This window comes from Cynocephalus volans, chromosome 1 (genome assembly GCF_027409185.1).
Source record: "Cynocephalus volans isolate mCynVol1 chromosome 1, mCynVol1.pri, whole genome shotgun sequence".
NCBI classification, from domain to species: Eukaryota; Metazoa; Chordata; class Mammalia; order Dermoptera; family Cynocephalidae; genus Cynocephalus; species Cynocephalus volans.
In genome coordinates this window covers 253,171,813-253,192,331 of record NC_084460.1, presented here as the reverse complement: position 1 = coordinate 253,192,331, position 20,519 = coordinate 253,171,813, and the positions used below count along the sequence as shown (strand labels likewise).

The 20,519-nt window shown below is 33.3% G+C and overlaps 1 protein-coding gene across 2 annotated transcripts in view; it reads right to left on the bottom strand.

The window, feature by feature from the left end:
* Nucleotides 1-2,283: 2,283 nt before the first annotated feature.
* Nucleotides 2,284-20,519, bottom strand: part of ITGAV (integrin subunit alpha V) — an 82,914-nt gene continuing 64,678 nt past the window's right edge. For both annotated transcript variants that reach the window (XM_063090826.1, XM_063090835.1), the window contains exons 18-30: nucleotides 17,739-17,876; nucleotides 14,414-14,481; nucleotides 13,628-13,775; nucleotides 13,016-13,108; nucleotides 11,184-11,263; nucleotides 10,709-10,789; nucleotides 10,161-10,266; nucleotides 9,380-9,538; nucleotides 8,427-8,540; nucleotides 4,293-4,406; nucleotides 4,083-4,190; nucleotides 3,267-3,389; nucleotides 2,284-3,024 (exon numbers count right to left, since the gene is read on the bottom strand). In XM_063090826.1, the coding sequence (XP_062946896.1) occupies nucleotides 2,929-3,024; nucleotides 3,267-3,389; nucleotides 4,083-4,190; nucleotides 4,293-4,406; nucleotides 8,427-8,540; nucleotides 9,380-9,538; nucleotides 10,161-10,266; nucleotides 10,709-10,789; nucleotides 11,184-11,263; nucleotides 13,016-13,108; nucleotides 13,628-13,775; nucleotides 14,414-14,481; nucleotides 17,739-17,876 (1,428 nt within the window). In that variant the 3' untranslated portion in view covers nucleotides 2,284-2,928. The remainder of the gene's footprint in view (nucleotides 3,025-3,266; nucleotides 3,390-4,082; nucleotides 4,191-4,292; nucleotides 4,407-8,426; nucleotides 8,541-9,379; nucleotides 9,539-10,160; nucleotides 10,267-10,708; nucleotides 10,790-11,183; nucleotides 11,264-13,015; nucleotides 13,109-13,627; nucleotides 13,776-14,413; nucleotides 14,482-17,738; nucleotides 17,877-20,519) is intronic.

Genomic DNA, 20,519 nt, shown 5'->3' with positions numbered 1-20,519 from the left:
TTCAAAAACCAGCTGATCTGTTATATACTATGCTTTTGCCACATAAATCTGTCCCTTAGGGTCATGATTCACCATCAAAAATCTTTCACTGTCCTTTTAAAGAAGCCAATAAAGTCTCTTTTACTCATACTTGAATCTTCTCTTCATATATATAAATATTAAGTGTTAATGAGACTTAACTATGAATAAGTAGTTTCATAACAGAATCGTGACAATAACATTTTGGCTAATGGTTTTTACCTTTCAGAATCATTAAGAAATTAATCGGAATTACAATGATAATTCATCACAAGAGAAAGGTAATGGGAAGAAAAGGAAAAAATGGCCCTCACACAAATGTTTTTCAAAATATCAATTCTGAAATAAGTATCTATCTTAGGATACTTCAAAAAGTTCATGTAAAAATAGAATTAAAAGATAATATGAATCTTTCCATGAACTTTTTGAAATACCCTGGTATAACAAATCAATATTAGTATTAATATTTCTTACCAATGTCAAATGCTTTTAATATCCTCTAGCACATTCACATTTCTTATTTTTAAAACTGAATCAGACTATAAGAACTTTATACTTATCCAAAATGGATTTGAATTCTCAATAAATCACAAATACAGTAGTATTTAAAATGTTTGGAAATAAAAATTGTTTTCATACGACTGTTTTTTGATATTTAATCAAATTCACTCATATGCTACTTTAAGGGTAAAAATAATCCCAACATTTTCCTCAGAAAATAGGCTTTTCAAATTATATTTCTCCATATTTTTGTAGATATAAATTTTCATTTTTTTCAAAGAAAATCTACACTATTGCTTAAAACTGCACTTCATAAAGGCAATTTAAAGCTTCATGTTAATTTCCAGTTATGGCATCTTTCAATCTTCAGTACAAGATTATATCTTAGCATAGAGGCCATAAAAAGAATAGATTGTGTAAAAGCAAATACTAACACTTCTGTCAAAGAATGAATTTCTATCCAACATATATTTTCAGGAATTACTGCTATTAGGTGGAAAAGCAGATAAGGTAAAAGTTGTTATAGACCAACCTAGTGACTGTTTGGTGGCAGGCAACACTTGGCCCTAGGATAAAAATATTTTTTTCTTAAAAAATTTTTAATTTATTGGTAATAAAAATACTTATTGCATATGATTAAGATTTTTCAAGTTACTAATAAAATCTAAACTCCAAAACCCATTAATTTTGAAATGTACTAAAGCTAAATATCGGGTATTGTCTATGTCCTAACTTGTATAACTCACCGAAATGTGCTATTTTATGACTATGTTCTCGAGATTAGCTCAGTCACTTGTGCATAGAATTATAACACAAGATATGACAAGATACATTTCAATTATTTTTAAAACATAGAAAAATAGTCACTTATTTAAGGGAAATATTTATTATTGTCTAATGAGAACAGCAGTTAAAAAGCTATTAAACTCTCAATTTCTAATGTACAACATGATGTAATTGCACAAAAACAAGTATAATTGATAGTCATCCCTGGGCCTTGAGGAACTATGAATAAATCACATATTCCACTAGAACACTCACCATCCTACAGGCATACAAAATTACAGCTTGCCACCTATGGGGCTTTTATTAAAAATTCTAATAAAGTAATTTATGTTAACAAATCTAAGAAAGCTTTAAAAGGTTTTTAAACTTGAACTGCTTACAAAAATATCTTTTAGAAATTATTCCATAGCTGAGACTGGTCTCACACATTACCTTGCTTAAACTGAGGTAATATCCATGTGAGTAGCATCATGCTCCTGCTAGAAGTTAACCAGTAAGCTACTGCTAGAGTTTGGATTCCGAGCATTTCTTATGGGGTAGGGGTGGGGCATCCAGGTTCCTTTAAGTTGTAAATATTCCTTGTTGATCTTAACCCATTCTCAGTAACAGTTTTGGAAATATAAGGAAAAATACATATATAGGAGGAAAATAAATTAATACCAACTAAAAACGCTGCTCTACTCTAAGAATGTACTATTAATAAGCAACTATATCAAAGAACTACAAACATAGTCTTTTAATTAAAATGCTTTCTTTTTTTGTATTGTAAATAGCCAAACTAAAATAATGGAAAACATGTACTTTGGAAATGATTTTGAATTCCATATGGCTTTAAGCATCATGATGTTTACTAAAATTAAACTATTATACAAAAGAGGCATTTTTGATTACAGAATTAATTTTTAGTAGAGCCTTAAAGGATTTGATATAGAACTTAAACTATACAAGTTAAAACATAATAAAAAAGATTGTGGATTAAATATAAATAAAAATTTAATAGCACGTACCCAATTTTCACATTGAAAAAATATTGTACCTTTACTATTACAGGAAAGAATTTTGATGGTATCATGTTTTTTTTTTCCTTTTTTTTTTAAAAGTTCTACCATATAGGTGGTATTACAATCCAAGTTCGTGCAGTTATAAAGTCTATAGTAGCTTGAAGAGCTAACTGTAGTGTAATTTGTATTAATATTAAGTACCTGTACAAAAGATGTGGATGCTAAGGTCCAAATCTGGGTTGTGTTAAAACAACAACAACAAACAGCAAAATCCAACACACTAAATCAGAAACAGTAATTGTAGGAGGTACTATTTTATATAAAGTAGTAACGCAGGCACTACCTGTCTTAGGTACATCGAATAAGAACTACCACTTGAAATTTTATTATTTAAATACCTAAAAACACAAGTCAGTGTATGTGTATTAAATGTATGTCTGAACTTATTTATAAAGAGAAGTCTGGAAAATATTGCTTTCATTGTGTGGTTAATACCAATGGGCACCATCATCAGTAGAGTCTTTTATTATTAGTCTTCTATTCCTCATGAAGGGAATTTAAATCTATAATGAAGTTGGTAATTCTAATGGGTCAGGATGTAGCATAACTTTAAAAATCACAGTTAAGTTTCTGAGTTCCCTTCACCATTTTCATGAGGTTGAAGCTGTTCCCTTTCTTGTTCCTCTTGAGGTGGCCGGACACGTTTAAAAAAGCCCATCTGTCAGTTGAAGAAAACCGAAGTTATTGTCACATCAGTGTAGAAAAAAAAGTATTTTTTGAACAACCACACTGTCATCAAGAAAATTTAAGTGGTACTTTGTACAATTTCTTTTCCCTCAGGTAAGTAATGCTCATCACATATTACCTAATTATAGGTCTCTCTTCTTCCTTTACTTCTTTTTCATTCTTTCTTCTTTCCTTCTCTCCCTCCCTCCCTTTCATTTTAAGTCCATTACTTACCCTGTACATTACAAATACCAGAACAGCCAGTAACAACAATCCTGCTAGAACTGCTAAAATGATCACCCAGACTGGCACTGGCATGGGCGCTGGCTGGATGCCCCAAGTGACATTAGTGGTAACCTGTTGGGGAAAATAATTTTTTTAGTTTTAAAAATAGTTCACTGACTTAATCAACAAGTCTTTCAGTGCCTGTTACATTTTATTTTCATTGTATTCACATTATATTCTTCTCTTGCATATGATAATTTAGCGATCGCATGTTTGGTATCAAAAGCAGGCATACACACACACAAAACTCCCAATGATAGGTTAACAACTTTTTTTTTTTTTGGTGGCTGGCTGGTATGGTGATCTGAACCCATGACCTTGATGTTATAAGGCTGCATTCTAACTTGCTAACTGGTTAGTTCATCTCATGATTGCACCTAAAGTGACATTTAATAATCTAATCCAGTTTATGATGTGCTGATCCCATTTTTAATCCTGAAAGATCTTCAAATTGCTTTCACTTATTGCAGTTAATTTCCAACTTTCTAATTTTGTGGGGGGTAAATTTCCTAAAATTTCCCCAACATAATTTAACATATACTAAAAAATCCCTCTCCTAGGACAAGATGCTAAAGCAAAAGGTCTAGCTTTAATAATTCTCAGATGGGTGAGTAAAGTATTAATATTAAACTAGGTTGTAATCCTATCAAATAACTTCATCACTTTAAATTATTGAAATAAACTGCCATTTTTAAAACAAAATAAAAACATCTAAGGCATTTGAACTGAGTGTATTTATTCCATTTCCCTGAATTAATGACTTACTAATGTGGAGTTGAAGATATCCTCAATTGGAAGGTTCTTATAGGGAAACTCTATGACATTAAATGAAGCAGATGACTTCAGAGAATATGAATGATTCTGGTTTTCCTTCTGTACGGAAATAACAATGAGATGATTTCCCAGATGTCAGGCCTTTTTTATTTCTTTGAATAAAATGGATAAGTTTGCCAGAGGCTGCAACTGCCTACTTACATTCATAAAGGTCTCAGTCCACAGTAGAGACTTTACATACAGAATTGCACTCTTTCCTCTGTCTAGTCGTCCAACCTGGCAGACAATCCTCAAGCACTGAGCAATTCCACAACCCTGCCAAAACAAATTGTTTACTTACAAGAAAAGGTCATTCCGTCATCTCTTCAATGTCTGAAAATTAGACATTTTATTTTACTCTTTTTATGTGAAGGCTAAAGAGAGATACTCCAGATTCATTTGTCTTGCAGGAATAACAAAATAAATAGGCCAAGAGTTGAGTCTATGAATACTTTTTTGTTACTTAGAAGTTGGTTTTAATGTAACTTATTATAGAAAGATAAGACCTATAATCTTAAAAAATTCATTTTTATGGCTAGAACTCAACATTCTTTAGGCATACTTAGAGCACAGTGATCACAGTAGGACATGAAAATCAGATCATAATATCCCTGGCAGAAAAGGAAAGAAAACAGAGTGAATTTTTAATGGTTATTCCATGTCAGACCTGTAGAAATCAAATGGCCTCTGTTACATTTAGTGTTTTTATCAGTAACTTGAAGATTGGCAGCCAAAGGAAACAAATATTCACCACCTTCTATGTGCTGGTCATGCTGCATTAGACATGTCACCTCACAACAATGCTATACAGTAAGTGGTACCACCAGTTGATGACTAGGTATAGAAGAGAGCTTCCTTGACCTGATAAACAGCATTTGTGAAAAGCCCACAGCTAACTTTATACTTATGGTAAAAGACTAGAAATTTTCCCCCTAAGATCAGGAACAAAACAAAGATGCTCACTGATACTACTTATATTCAACATTGTATAGAAGGTTTTAATCAGTTCAATCAAGCCAGAAAAAAATAAAATAAAATGCAACCAGATTGGAAAGGATAAAGTAAAGCTATCTTTTTGTAGATGACAGAATCTTATACATAGAAAACATGAATCCACACTAAAACTATTACAGCTAGTAAACAAGTACAAAAAAGGTACAAGATATAAGATCAATATACAAATATGAGTTGTTTTTTGGTATACTAGTAAGGAAAAATATTTTTTAAAAGATTAAGAAAATAATTCCATTTAAAACAGCATCAAAGAGAATAAAATACATGGAAAGAATTTAACCAAAGAAGTGCAAAACTAGTACACTGAAAACTATGAAATATTGCTGAAAGAAATTAAAGAAGACCTAAATAAATAGAAAAAACATCCCATGTTCATGGACTGAAAGACTTAATATTGTTAAGATGGCAATACTCCCCCAAACTGGTAGACAAAAAAAGTGTCATCAAAATTCCAACTACCATTTTGGCAGAAAAGGACAAAGTGATCCTAAAATTCATATAGAATTGCAAGTGACCCCAAATAGCCAAAACAATCTTGAAGAAGAAACTGTTAGATAGTTCATACTTCCCAATTCCAAAACTTACTGCAGAGCTACAGTCAAAACAATTTGGTACTAGCATTAAGGATACACATATAGGTCACTAAAACAGAGTTGACAGTCCAGAAATAAACCCAAATATCTATGGTCAATTCATTTTCAATGTGATTGTATGTGTAGCAAGTTTGGAAAACAATTCGGCAGTTCCTGAAAAAGTAAAACATAGCCACCTTGGAAAACAATTTGGCCAGTTTGGAAAACAATTTGACAGTTCCTCAAAAAGTTAAACGTAGAGTTACCATCTAACCCAGCAATTCCACTCCTAGGTTTATTCCCAAGAGAACTGGAAAACATAACTGGAAAACACAAAAACCTGTGCATAAATGTTCATGGTGGCACTATTCAAAATAGACAAAAAGTGGAAACAATCCAAATGTCCATCAGTTGATTGGATGAACAAGAGATGGTGTATCCACACAATGAAATATTACTCAGCCATAAAAATGAACCAAGTACTAATACATGCTACAACATGGATCAATCCTGAAAACATGCTAAGTGAAAGAAGCCAAACACAAAAGACCACATATCATACGATGCTATATATATGAGATGTTCAGAAGAGATAAATCAGTAGGGACTGAAAACAGATTAGTGGTTGCCAAGGGCTGGTGGTAGAGAAGAATGAGGAGTGACCGCTTAACGGGAACAACATATCCTTTGGGGATGACAAAAATGTCTTGGAATTGTAGTGGTAATGGTTGCACAATATTGTGAATATACTAAAAACCACTAAGTTATATATGTTAAAATGTTAAATTATGAATTTTGTGTTATGTAAATTTTATCTCAGTTTAAAAAAACATAATTCTGTAGGAGGACAAAGAGTGTAGGATCAAAAGTGGTGTGTGTCGGGGGGTAATAGAAGGCAGTTTCTATTTCACATGTTTTGATCAGGGAAGTCCTCTGTCATAATGTAACATTTAAGGACACTAGAAGGAGATGGGAAAGTAAGCCATGGGGGTAATCTGGACAAAGAAAATTCCAGGCAGCTGGAGGAGCAGTTTTCAAAGCCTGGAGGCAGAAACATGCTTGGGGCTGTCTGTTCAATGAAAAGCAAGGTGGCAAATGAGAGAAGCAGAATGGGTAAGGAGAGGAGATGCAGGCAGAGAGGTGGGAAGGGCCTAGATTGCAGCAAGCTTAAAGGCCATCGTAGGCTCAGGCTTTCTCTCAGAGTTAGATGGGAAGACAGTGGGTGCCATGATCTGACCTCTATTTAAAAGGTTCACTGTGGCTTCTGTGTGTCAAATAAACTATAGTGGGGAGAAGAACAGAAATACAGAGACCAGCTAGGGGTTTGGCTATAGTCTAAGTGAGGAAGGAAGGTGGCTGGCTTGGGTTGTGGCCGTGGTGGAGCTGGTGAGAAGGGGCCAGATTGTGGGTCTTTTGAAAGTAGATACTGATAGAATTTGCCAAAATATCAGATATGAGATTTGAGAGTAAGAGGAGTCAAGCATGATGCACAGATTTTGGACAGAGAATGCAGTTGATATTTAATAAAAGGTGAAATACTGTGGAAAGAGCAGAACTGGGAAAACTCGAGTATCTTTTTAGAATTAAGTTTTGAGATTCCTATTGGATATTTAAGAGGAGTTCTAGTAGGCAGTTGGATATTGGAGATTAAAAATATAAACCAAAGTCTTCTCTACCAGATGGTATTTATAGCCTTAAGAATGAGAAAGATCATCTAGGGCAGCACTATCTAATAGAACATTCTCTGATGTTAAAAATCATCAATGAAGAGATATCAACACTGCCTGATGGGACAGCCACTAGCCTCGTGTGGCTACTGAACACTTGAAATGTGGCTGGCATCTACAGTGGACAGCACAGATCCAGTCAATGAATGTACGTGTAGTAGAGAAGAAACCTGAGATCTGAATCCTGGAATACTCCAGAGTTTGAAAGTCAAAAAATGGAGATTAAGAAGTAGCTACTGGTGGCAGGTGGACATCCAGGAGACAGTGGTGTCCTACAAGTGACTGAGGAGGTGATTAAGTGAGACGAAAGCTGCTGAGTAGTCAAACTTGATGAGGACTAAGAAGGACCACTGAATTTGGTGATGCAAAAGTAACTGGTGATAGCTACTGAACATAAACACTTTACCAGGTTCTCTACAAGGTGATGATTTGCAGATCTGTTAATTTTCAAAAACTTAGACAACAAGCCTCTTTAAAACACTATAGTCCTTACGCAGGCTGACTCAAGAAAAGTTAATCATAATGCTTATTGTTCTTCCTATATATATATTGGGGGGGGGGCTGCTGACAGGTATCTGAACCCATGACCTTGGAGTTATAAGACTATGCTCTAACCAACTGAGCTAGCTGGCCAGACTTTATTCTTTTAATATATTTTTATTGAGGCCTTCAGGGTTCTTCCTGTAGCATTGCACTAAAGCTTCAAAGATTAGGCTGAGGACAAGAAATAAGTCAGTTAAAGGAGCACAGTCAGAAAAATAAGTGGGAACATTATATATTTTTATTAGCCATCTACAAAAATAGATCTTTTGAACAAAATCTGGCATTAATTAGATTAGAAAAAATTAAAGAGGACAGAATGGTATAAAAATATATGTAGTTGTTTCAAGCACAGCTGTTATTTCTGAAGTATTCTTTGGCATCAGTCCTGTAATCACAGACTTTAAAATGTTTATAGTACCTGTACTTGAAATGGCACTTACCAAAGTTTGAACATCTCCTTCTCGAAGGGCGAGATCCCGCTTAGTGATGAGATGGTTCCAGTCACCTTGCCCAACAACTGTGTCATTTTTTTCAGTTGTCTCCAAGGATGAGATCTAGAATTGCATTAATAAAATGGTGGTACATAAAAATGGAAAAACATTTTGTATTGACATTTTGACATAAATTCTTATATATGATTAAAAAATAGTGAGTGAATATTTGGTATAACAGAAAATTCACCATTTAATATATGGTAAACAATAAAAATAGAAAATAAAGATTAGAATCCTTAATATGTACAAAAAAAGTTAGCATTCCCTATCCACTACTTTCTCCCCTTGCATAGCTGGAGGGGACACTGATGAAACACACAGAAATAGCCTGAAATTCCACAGTCCATCTGTAAGACAGTCAACTATGAACATGTTTTGTATTTCATTTTCTTAACTTTCCTTAAACCATATTGTGTAAAACGCTTCTTACGCAAATGTATGTGCTAGAATAGAGATGACTGTATTCAAAAGTACATATAACTCCATAAAATGACATTTTTCTAGGTCAGGTAAGTCAAGAGAGTCATGAGAAAAATGGTATATCTTATCCCAAAGAGAAATTTCAACAGTAAAACACCCGTAACACTATATTTTATACTGGATAAACCATGATGCAAAGTAGCCAAGTGACTCTTAAATTGAGTCACATGAGAGTATCTTCTGAGGCTCACTAAACACTCCATAAATATATGGTTCACTAGGACTTCACAAAATTATTTCTTACCCATTACACAGGTAATCTAACCCTTACAGTACCAGTTACAAATTAAAATATTTTTGCAGAATAGGTTTGTGTACTAAAATAGTTGTTTCTTTCATGCATTTTTTTTTTTTTACAGGTTTAGGAAAAAAAGCAATAAAATATCACCATAATGAAGAGCTGCTATTAAGCACATTACCTTAATTCTCAAAGGGTTGATCTCCATATCTGAAGTACAGTTCATCGGCCCATCAATATCATAGTGAAGGATGTACAACAAAGTGTCATTGTTATATTTGTAAGGCCACTGAAGATTCAGCATCGCCTTGCTGAATGAACTTGGACCATTGTTTCTCAGCTAATGAAGAAAAGAAAATGCAAACACATTGGGCAAAAATCTATTCTATAATTCCTCCCCTACTTCAACTTTAGATCATATTAGCGACAGGATTTGAATAACAGCAGAGTTTCCAAAGTTAGACTGTAATATCATAATGTGACCATTATTACGCAAAAGAGATCAAACTCAACATTTGTATCTAAAGTAGAGTTACATGTGTTAGAATGAAAATATAAACAAGAGTGGAAAATATTAAAAGGTTATTGATGAATGATGACGAAGAAAATTTTCTTCCTACATAAAATTTTGATTATCTGCTACAGGCATTTTTAAATTTTTAATCAGAACTACAAAATGCCCATGAAAAAATACCCAATAGCCTATTGCTTTTATTCAAGTAGAACTAATTGGTTTTAAACAAAAAATTGCATTAACTGGTTTCTTTAAACACTTAAAGCTATTTGTCTAATAAAACATAAACTTATAAATAGGGAACAAATTTCAAAGAAATCTGTGGTACATACTTAAGCTGTGCAGTTTACATAAAAATTACATAGAATTGTTTTTAAAAAGTAACTTAGCTGTTCCTCCCTTTGTTGGCTCTCCCGCTAGGTTTCAGTTAAATCCAACAGCTGCAAACCTCATAGATGTGCTGAACAACTGGCCCAACATCTTCTTCAGTCTCAGGGTTCTCCTTGTGCTCCCAATTCGGAATTGGAAGAAAGATATGATCAGGACTTGAGACTCTAAACAATGACCAAAGAAAACCTACCATGAATATCAAAATGATATAGTCAGTTCATTTTCAAAAGTACCCTGTATGCAAACGAATAAAATTAGATCCAGTAAAAAAAAATTTTAAAGAAAAAACTAGTGAACACATACATGCACAAAAACTGCTCTTATTAAATCTACATGTAACAGGTGAATTGATAAGGTAACTTGTGTAAAAGCTCAATAAACTTATTTTGTGCCTGTTGTTGTCATGTCTTGTTTCTTTTCAGAGGATCACCAAATAAATATTTGGGGCTTTGGAACACAAGTAGGACTTTAATTCTGCAGAAGCTACTACCCAATAAAATGACTAATAAATGTGGAATGTCTACTGTCCAAAAGAAGCTAATACCTAGCAGTTACTTTTACAAGTCATCATGAGAACGAGATACTCAACTTAGCAATCATACTGACCCTCTTATCTCAACAGCAGCTAAAACAGCAAGGTCAACTTTGTAAGATACAACTGGGCTTACTTTGTCAAAAAGATTAGAGCTGAAAAAGAAAAAAAAAATGCATTTAGGACTAAATTGACCATAATAATCAGTAAAATCATACAGAAGCAAACCCAGTGAAGATAAAAAAAAAAAAAAAAAATTAAAACCAACGAAAAATAAAAAATTTATAAATCAAAATAATTATTTTCATTAGCATTTAATTTCAAAATGATGATCAAGTCTTGTTTCTCTATTTTTAATTTGGTTTCACAAACTAAAAACTGAAGACAAAATTATTCTTATACTGTAAATATTGATTTTAAAATTGTTATAATCAAGTACTAGAATTTCAATCTGTGCTATTCCATAATATTTATATTATATTACATAATATATTTATAATAAATAATATTTCCTCAATAGTTATTATAAGCTAATACACGTTTTCATACCTTTGGATTTGTAAATCGAATTTCACAGAAGTATCCATCTCTGATTGCTGGTGCACACTGAAACGAAGACCAGCTAAGAGCTAAAGGGGAAAGGGAAAAACGATAATGTTAGTCAATGTCTAACTAGTATAATTTCAAATCCAATGTCTAAATAGAAAAGAATGTTCTAAAATAGTGTTTTTCTGAGCTTACAATAAAACTGAACAAAGATAATTAAACTTGATTTTCTATCAAATCTCTTATTTAAAATACTTGGGCCAATCCATAGCAGAACCATTTAACAACAATTATTAATTATAATTATACCTACCTGTAATATTAATAATCTTTCTAAAAAATGCAAAGTAAATGTTTGTTGATCCAATGAAAGTACAGCAATTTAGCACAATGACTTGGTAATAGGAAGCTAACAACTGAACTGTTAATGGGCCAGGAAGGAAGAAATGGATGGTTTACTAGAGTAAAAGAACTGGCTAACACAGGCATGACTATGTCCAGAATCAGAATTTCTCCTTTCACGCCTCTTACAACCCTCCCCCAACACCCAACATCCTAACTCCTGAGGGTGGAAAATTGACAGATTTTAAAGAAAACAAGTGAGCAGTTTTCTTGGGGCTCATATAAATGGTATATAAAAATGGCACTTCTTAGGGACCCCCCTCTCACTCTATGAGCCTGGAGCTGGCCACTTGGAAAAACCAGGATCTGTCTACACTGAATGAGCCATGAATGAGAAAGCTAGAGAGAATGAGAACATGACAAAATAAACAGCATGCTCACTGGTTAATGGCACACTGAATACATATGAAAAAATGGAACTCACGGTACTGTGTTCAAGCCCTCTTTCCTACAATAACATACATCTAGAAATAATAATGATTTTTAATGGAAAATGTATTTAAAGAAACATGAAATGTTTAGCTCCATATTAACATAGATATTTAAGTTGCCAATATCAATGTTCCATTAAAATAAATAAATTTTATTGAAAAAGTAACACAACATACACTGCTATTTTTTCCTTGATGTATTTTGTTTACTTTTTAGAGGATTTGGGAAGAATCCCATTGAGTGATTCTTTTCTAGCTTCTGGGCTCCCTGCTCCACCATGTGACGGGGAGTCTGATCCAACTAACCTTCTCTTTGATCCTCTATGTGGAATCTATAACATACGGTTTTGAGTTAATGAGATAACTCTATCTCACCCAAAAATGACAGTCTTGGTATTTACCAGAGCGGCTTTTGAGGATCCATGAAGGTATCAGTTTAAAATGCCAAAATTATCATTTCAGTCCTTAGTTTAACCCATGTTCTCATCTATTTACCACATTGAAGGCAGTGCAAAAAAGTAACTTATTGAATACGAGTACTTCAAAAAATTCATGAAAAAAGAGAATTAAAAGATACTATGAATCTTTTTTTTTTTTTTTTTTGGGTGACCAGTAAGGGGAACGTAACCCTTGGGGTGGTGTCACCTGCACCGCGCTCAGCCAGTGAGCACACCGGCCATCCCTATATAGGATCCGAACCTGCGGCCTCAGCGGTCCCCAACACCGCTGCGCTCCCAGTGCTGCACTCTTCAAGTGAGCCACAGGGTCGGCCCTTTCAATGAACTTTTTAAAGTTCCCTCCTATAGTGTAATAACACAAACCATTACTTTACTATCTTATAGTTAAAACTAAATTCTAATCATTAAATTGTAAATCAAAAACAATTTAAAGTCACTATTTTGAAGTGTTTATTTAAAAAAATTACTATAAACAAACCCAGAGAAAAATATGACATTCTGTTTGGGGGGGGGGGGGGGGATCCACTTAATTAATATGTCTTACTTGAGTTCCAGCCTTCATTGGGTTTCCAAGGTCACACACCACCTGGCGGGTTTGATTTTCTGTCTTAAATGCACAGGAAAGTCTTGCTAAGGCCTTTGATAGACAAGACAAAAAAAAAAAAAAAAAAAAGGAAATGAAAGGAAAATAAATTAGTGACCAAAAAAAAAAAAAGCATAAACCATAAGACTATAAAGTCCCTACACAGTATTATGAGGCAAATAAATTTATTTGAGTAAACTGGGAGTAGGGGAGAGTCCAGAGTTGTGTACAATTGACACATATAAATAGAAAAGTATTTCTGAAAGATCCCTGGAGGACTTTGATACATAACTATATTGCCTCAGACAGATAATTTGGTGGACAGGCTTAGACACTTTATGTATCTGACCCTGTTTTCAGACACTAGCTTGCAATACTAAAAATGTCATATTAATGCATTATGCAAAGTATTCAGCTTGAAAGGAATTATGTAAGATAGGCACTCTATGGTCTAGCAATTCAGCCTTAGGTAGAATGGCTAAGCTTGTGCTTCACTAAATAGGGAAGTAGATCATTCATTAATGTTAATAAGACCTGTGAGTGCATTTCGATTTTTAGAGGCAGCTTGCTTACTTCACTGTTTCGTACAACACCGATGAAATCAGCTTGCGGTGGAATGGAAACAATGAGCTCAGCTTCATAGGCCCCTTCTCCTTGATTCTGAGCCTTAACGATCAATGTCAGAGGGTTGTCGTCCCCAATATAGATTTTCTTTTGATCACTACAAGTTAATACAAATCTAGTTAGTGAAAAAAAGACTACATGAGAGAATATGGTTGTTCAAAGAAACAAAAGATAAATACACAGACAGCATTCAAGATATTTTCAGAGTACTTCACAGCTCAATAGAAACCAGAAAAGATCATACTGGGAGCAAATTCAATGCTTCCCTCAGCAAAAGAAAACATTGATGCCACTAACATAGCCCTATTGTTCTTATTTATTACTAAAGTAACTTTATATCTCTGAATGTACTTTTTAATTTCTTGATATTTTTCTAAAAGCTGAATTAATCATTTGTCATAATTCTCACAATATTCTTTATAATTTGTATGTCATATAAAATGGAAAAGATATTCCTTAAGAGTATATGTCTACAATGAAGTGTGTCTTTAAGATGATATGATATTACTTTGTGAACCTACCCAAAGCTGAATGGTAATACATCTGTCAACCTGGGCAACTAGTGAAAATACAGTGAATATATTTTTTTGAAATTCAATATCGATAGTGTTATTATCATAAAAAATCATGTATTATTCTCCAACATAACTAATTCTCACTAAAAGATGAACAGCAAAGTGTGTTCATCCATTTAAATTTCTTATTATACTGTTTATTGTCTGGAACAAAACTTACCTGTCTACAGAAATTTCCAGTTTGGGTTTACAGACATTGTCTTCACCACAGTCAAGTAGAATATGAGCCTAGAAAAAAACATTTTATTTTTTCTACATTAAAAAAATACCAAAACAGGTTGCATATGCAATATATATCAATATATGTGGAAATACACATATATACGTATACATATATTTTTATATACATATATATATATATATATACTCATCAACTTGTTTGTATACCTGCAAAAGAGATCATGGCCACTTATGTTTTAAACAGGTCAGTGTAGCTACTCAAGAATGAAAAAGATTCAAAGGATATGATACAATTACATGGAAAGTTTTAATTTTATCTCAAATTAGCTGTCATCATTCTGGAATAAAGTCTGGTGTAAAAGAGAAAGTAATAGTCAAGAAATGAGGGTTCATTGTGACTCTGCTTCTAGCTAAGTTGTGTGATCTTGGGCAAAATAAATACCCTTCTAGAGTTTCTCACTGTGGACGTACCTCTGCCAATATCACAGAAATACTGCTGCAGAGGATAAAAGAAGAAGGAGCTGTAGATATATAGCAGCCATTCAGTCAGGCAGACCAAGGGGAAAGGAAATTGGACAAAATGAGACCAGCACATGCATCTCTTTGGAAAGAGATGAAGGAAAAGGAACTAGAAGAGTAAAAGTTAGGTAATCAGGATAGTTAAAATGAGCAAAAACCTGAACTTTTTCCCTCTAGATCTAGCCAGGAGAAGGTGCCAGCTGGAGCAATATGGAAAGACCAAAAGAGAGAAATAGTGGGAAGAAGCAGAGGAGCTTGGGTGAGAAAAGGAATATAAAAATTAAGAAAAGCCATTCTTAGTTTGTCTCTGTTAACATCCCAAGGGCTTCCCAGAGGCAGACAAAAAGAAGAGAGAAATGGATTTAAAGGAGAAGAATAATGAACAGTATCCATTAATGAAAAGATGATGATGCTGTATACCTCCAAGTCACAAAGGATATGCAGCTACCCAATTATATGATAGGAATCTTAACTGTCAGATTAATTGAGATGAAACCCAAAAATATATGTGAATTAATTCAATTACTTACATGTAAACAGTTGTTATAAACTTCAGGGGAAAAAAAAGGTCACGACTATTAGAAAACCTTGAGGAATGTGATTCTTTAAGTCATACCAAGTATAAATCACTGCTCAATTAGTTTAGGAATAGAGTGTGGAATAATAAATTTACTAGTGATATGGTGTGCATAACATTCACTGTTAGAATGACAGATGAGTATCTGAAGTTTGGAATGAAAAATATGTTTAAAATATTAATAAAACTGGTAAATAGATACTTGGCTAACCACCACTCTACACAGAAGAAAAAGGACTTAGCCGGCATTAGAGCAGCTACAGTATTAAAATACATTATCATTAAAGATAGTTTCAGAAATAGAAAAGCATGAAACAATGTCTTCCATGCCCAGATAACCAAAGCTCTACACTTATATACTCAATACAGTAGCTACTAGCAAGCCACAGGTGGCTTTTGAGCACTTGAAATAAGCCTAGCATGACTGAGGAACTGATTATCAAATTTTATTTAATTTTAAGTATGTTTAGATCAACTTGAGTATGTGAATCTACTTTTTCAACTATAAATTATAAGAATTCTAAATACAAAGAAAAATATTTCCAATGAAACTCTAGGATCTGAATTTTGATGTGCTATAAATGTACATACTATACTGTGGATTTTGAATAGAGTAGAAAACTAGAATGTAAAATACTTCAGTGACATTTTTTTTTTTTTTTTTAAAGATGACCGGTAAGGGAATCTTAACCCTTGGCTTAGTGTTGCCAGCACCATGCTCAGCCAGTGAGCTAACCGGCCATCCCTATATAGGATCCAAACCCATGGCCTTCGTGTTATCAGCACCACACTCTCCCAAGTGAGCCACAAGCTGGCCCTTCAGTGATAATTTTTAAATTGATTACATGTTGAAATGATAATATTTTAGATATTGTTAGGAGCTGAACTGTGTTTCTCCTAAAATTTATATGTTGAAATCCTAACCCCCTGGATCTCAGAATGTGACCGTATTTGGAGATATGGTCTTTAAAGAGGTAATATGAAAGTTAAAATGAGGTCATTAAGATGGGCACTACTCCAAAATGACTGGTGCTTTATGAGAAGAGGAGATCAAGACACAGACACAGAGGGAGGACCATGTGAAGACACAAGAAAAGGTGACCATCTACAAGACAAGGAGAGAGGTCTCAGAAGAAACCAAATCCGCTAAAAAACTTGACCTTGAACTCTAGCCTCCGGAACTGTGAGAAAATAAATTTCTGTTGTTCAAGCCCCCCAGTCTGTACTACTTTGTTAGGGCAGCCTCAGCAAACCAGTACAGATATATTATGAAATATATTTTACCTGTTTTCTTTCTACCTTTAAAAAAATGTTGCTAACTAGCAAATTTAAAACTACAAATGAGGCTCACACTATATTACATTTCTAATGGACACCAGTACTCAATAGGGAGAATGCAGTGAATTGGAAGACCTATTTTAGAGAGAAGTAAATAATAAAAATGGTGGGGTGGGTAATTAACACAGAAATAGGAGTAAATAACAGAGTTAAGAATGCAGAAGGAAAAGTGTCTGAAAGTAAATAGTTTAACTGTTGAAACAAATGTGAGACACAAAGGAAACACACAAAAAAGATTCAAATAATGAAGGATGAGAGCAGGAGGGGAGAAAAAGAAAGCCAAATATTACTCAAGTAATTATTTCCCTCCAAGGGGGCTCAAAAGTTAATGTACTTGATTAGCTGGCTTTAACATGGTACTGGCATTAAAGAGATTGGTGAGTTTGCTAAGAATCAAAAGCAATGGTAACAAGAGAAATAGGAGATACAGTAACAGTATTTAAATACAAGGATTTTCTAAAATTATAATACAGTCTTTCTAAAATTTTATATTGTTTTATTTGGTTTTATGAAAAGATTTATGTACTATAATATGCATATATGTATATATATAGAGAGACTTTTTTTCAATTAAAATGTGCATCGAAGATAACATAGGTATCAAAGATGTTTAGCAAAATACTAAAACACTGTAAATAAACTGGTGATTTGTTGTTTTCCTTGAATTATTTCACTATTTTATGTATATGAAATGCTGCCCTGTCTTTCTCTGCACATCACTGAGTGGCTTTAAATACCTCCGACCTGAAAATTCAGATTCCTTCTCTGACTTCTTTGACTAAACATTTAACAACATCATAAAAGCAATCCCTGGTGATATTTTAAAAAGATCAAAGTAAGAAATTAGTGATAAATGGAGAAAGCACAGTACCTGTCGACTAACGTTGGCAGGAGTGAACTGGTTAAGAATGGGTTGCAAACCTGTTGCATCAGCAGCTGTTCTGTAATCCAACCGATACTCCATAAAAATAGTAATTGGAGTGAGTTTGTCTCTAAATTCGGATTCATCCTAGAAATGGAAAAGCTTTGAATTAATGATGACATCAACTTAAACTATCTGGAGAAATCCTAAGTGCACATCACAAAGCCAGCTGTATTCATCCCTTAATCTTTTAATTCTACCAAAACTCTGAGAAATTATACTTTGTGGTATAATAACAAAGAGTATCCTAAAAGCTTATCATTATTCAGTGAGAACTTGGAATCAATTTTTGTTTTATAATGTAAAATTTGATTCACATAAAAATATACAAAGCATGTTAATGAAATGAGCACTCACACACACACACTCAACACAATAGCTAGGACATCCTCAATACTGCTTAGGCTACCCACGTACTTCTCTTTTCATCCCTCTGCCTTTCTTCTCAGAGGTAAACACTATCCTGAATTTTAAGTTCACCATTCCCTTGTTTGCTTTTCTATAGTATCACTTTTTTGAAATCTGTTTAAACTTCTTTTCTGGTCTATGCATGGTCAATTTTTATATTCCGTAATTGTTGGGTGCCAGATTTTATACAGGTCTGTTAAATCAAGCTTTTGCTATACAGTACGTCCCTGAACAATATGTTCTCCAGTTTTGCTTTTTCCTTTTTTGCTTATTTAAAAATGGGATCATACGTTGTCTTCTGTGATTTGCTTTCTGTTCAACCCTCTTGTTAAGATTCATCCATACTGTTGCATGTAGCCAAGATTAACTATTATTGTTGAGTAATAATTCTTAATATAAATATACCACAATTTATCTGTTCTCCTTTCAAAGGTTATTTGGGTTGTTTTGGGGTTTTTTTTGTTTTTGCTAGTACAAAAATTGTTGCAGTGATTATTCTTATATGTAGTGACAACTAGATCTGTCAGCTCTATATTACCATATTATTTCCAAAGTCTTCATAACAATTTACACTACCATTAGCAATGTATAAAAGTTCTCATTAACTTTTTTCTTGACCAATTAATAGATATTTCCAGACTTCATCTAAATTGAAAATTGTATTTCTTCATATTCATAACTTGAGGCATTTGTCTTTTTTGTTTCTTAAATCATAAATAATTGAAAGCTTTTTCTATACGTAAGACAGTCAATTTTTTTTTCTTCTTTATTCTATTCATGTGGGAAGTTACACTTATAGATACTTAATGTTAATCTACCCTAGGATAAATCCAGTTTGGTATATTTATCTTTTTTTATATAAACTGCTAGGATTTAGTTTGCTTATATTGTTTGAGCAATTTTACATCTATGTCTTTGTGTAAGACTGGGATGAAATTCTCCTTTCTTGTATTATCTTTGACCAGTCTAGGTACCAACTACACAAGTTTCATAGAAAGAGTTTAAAAATTTTTCTGTTTTTCTATTCTTTTGAAAAGTTTGTTTAATATTAGCATGTCTTGTTCTTGAATGGTTAGATTGCGTATAAAATCATGTGTGCTTTTGTGTTTTCTTTGTGTAAAGATTTTTAACAGCCAATTCAATTTTTTAAATGGTTATAGGATTATTCAGATTTTCTAGTTCTTATGGCAGTTATGTTTTTCTAAGAATTTTTCTGTTTTGTCTAAGTACTCCTATATATTGGTATATAGTTATTTATAATATTCTGTTATTTTAATCCCTCTTTTATCTGTAACATGTCCCTATTCAATTCCTAATTTTGTGGGGTTTTTAATTCTTTCTTTCATTTTTTAAAAATCAATCTTGCATTAAAGAGTACACATTTACCTTTATATTTGGCTTCTGTGACATCTACACATTCTGATATGTAATATTTTCATTATGATTTAGTTCTAAGTAAATTCCCATTATGATCTCTTTTTGACCCATAAGTTATTTAAAATCATATTTCCTGTGATTTCCCAGAAAATCAATTTCTCAATTTATCTTTCTGTTACTGACTTCTAAAACTTGCATTGTGATCAAATACCACATTTTCTATATCACTTTTCTGAAGTTTAGACTTCCTTTACAACCTATACATGGTCAATTTTTATATTATCTAATTATTAGGTGCTGGGTTCTATATAGGTCTGTTAAATCAAGTTTGTTAATTATGTTGTTTTCCATATCTTTATTGATGTTTTTGTCTTCTTTTAAAAAATTTCACCCTTAATGTATTTAAGCATTTTATCTGAATTTATATTCTGTAATTGATAATTCCAACACCTAAGCCTTTACAGGTCTAAAATCTGCTTTTTTCTTCTATTGGCCTGTGTTGGGTACTTTTACTTTTTAAATGCATTCATATTTGATTGAACTAAACCTGTAGAAATCATGGGTCCCATACTGGATTGCTCTCCTACAGAGAGGCTTTGCATTTCTTCTTGCTGGAGTCAGGGTGCATCTCTGTCCTGAGAGCACTTTAGACTGAGGCAAAGGTCTGGGCCTAATACAGGCGTCTCAGATTGAGATCCCTGGTTTGCAGAAAGCCTCAGGTGAGTCTGAATCCCTGTGCTGGTGTCTGCAATCACTGCTCACCCTCTCCCCAGACTGCATCCCTTGCCAGCAACCTTGGCTCACACATTTGCTTATAACCCCCAATTCAGACTTAGCCACTTGGGTTTTTTAGTTGATTGCTTATTTTTTTTAAACCCTGGAGATTTCTTTTACTATCTTGAAAGTCCAGCAATATTTAAGAAATATGTTTATCATAATTCATTC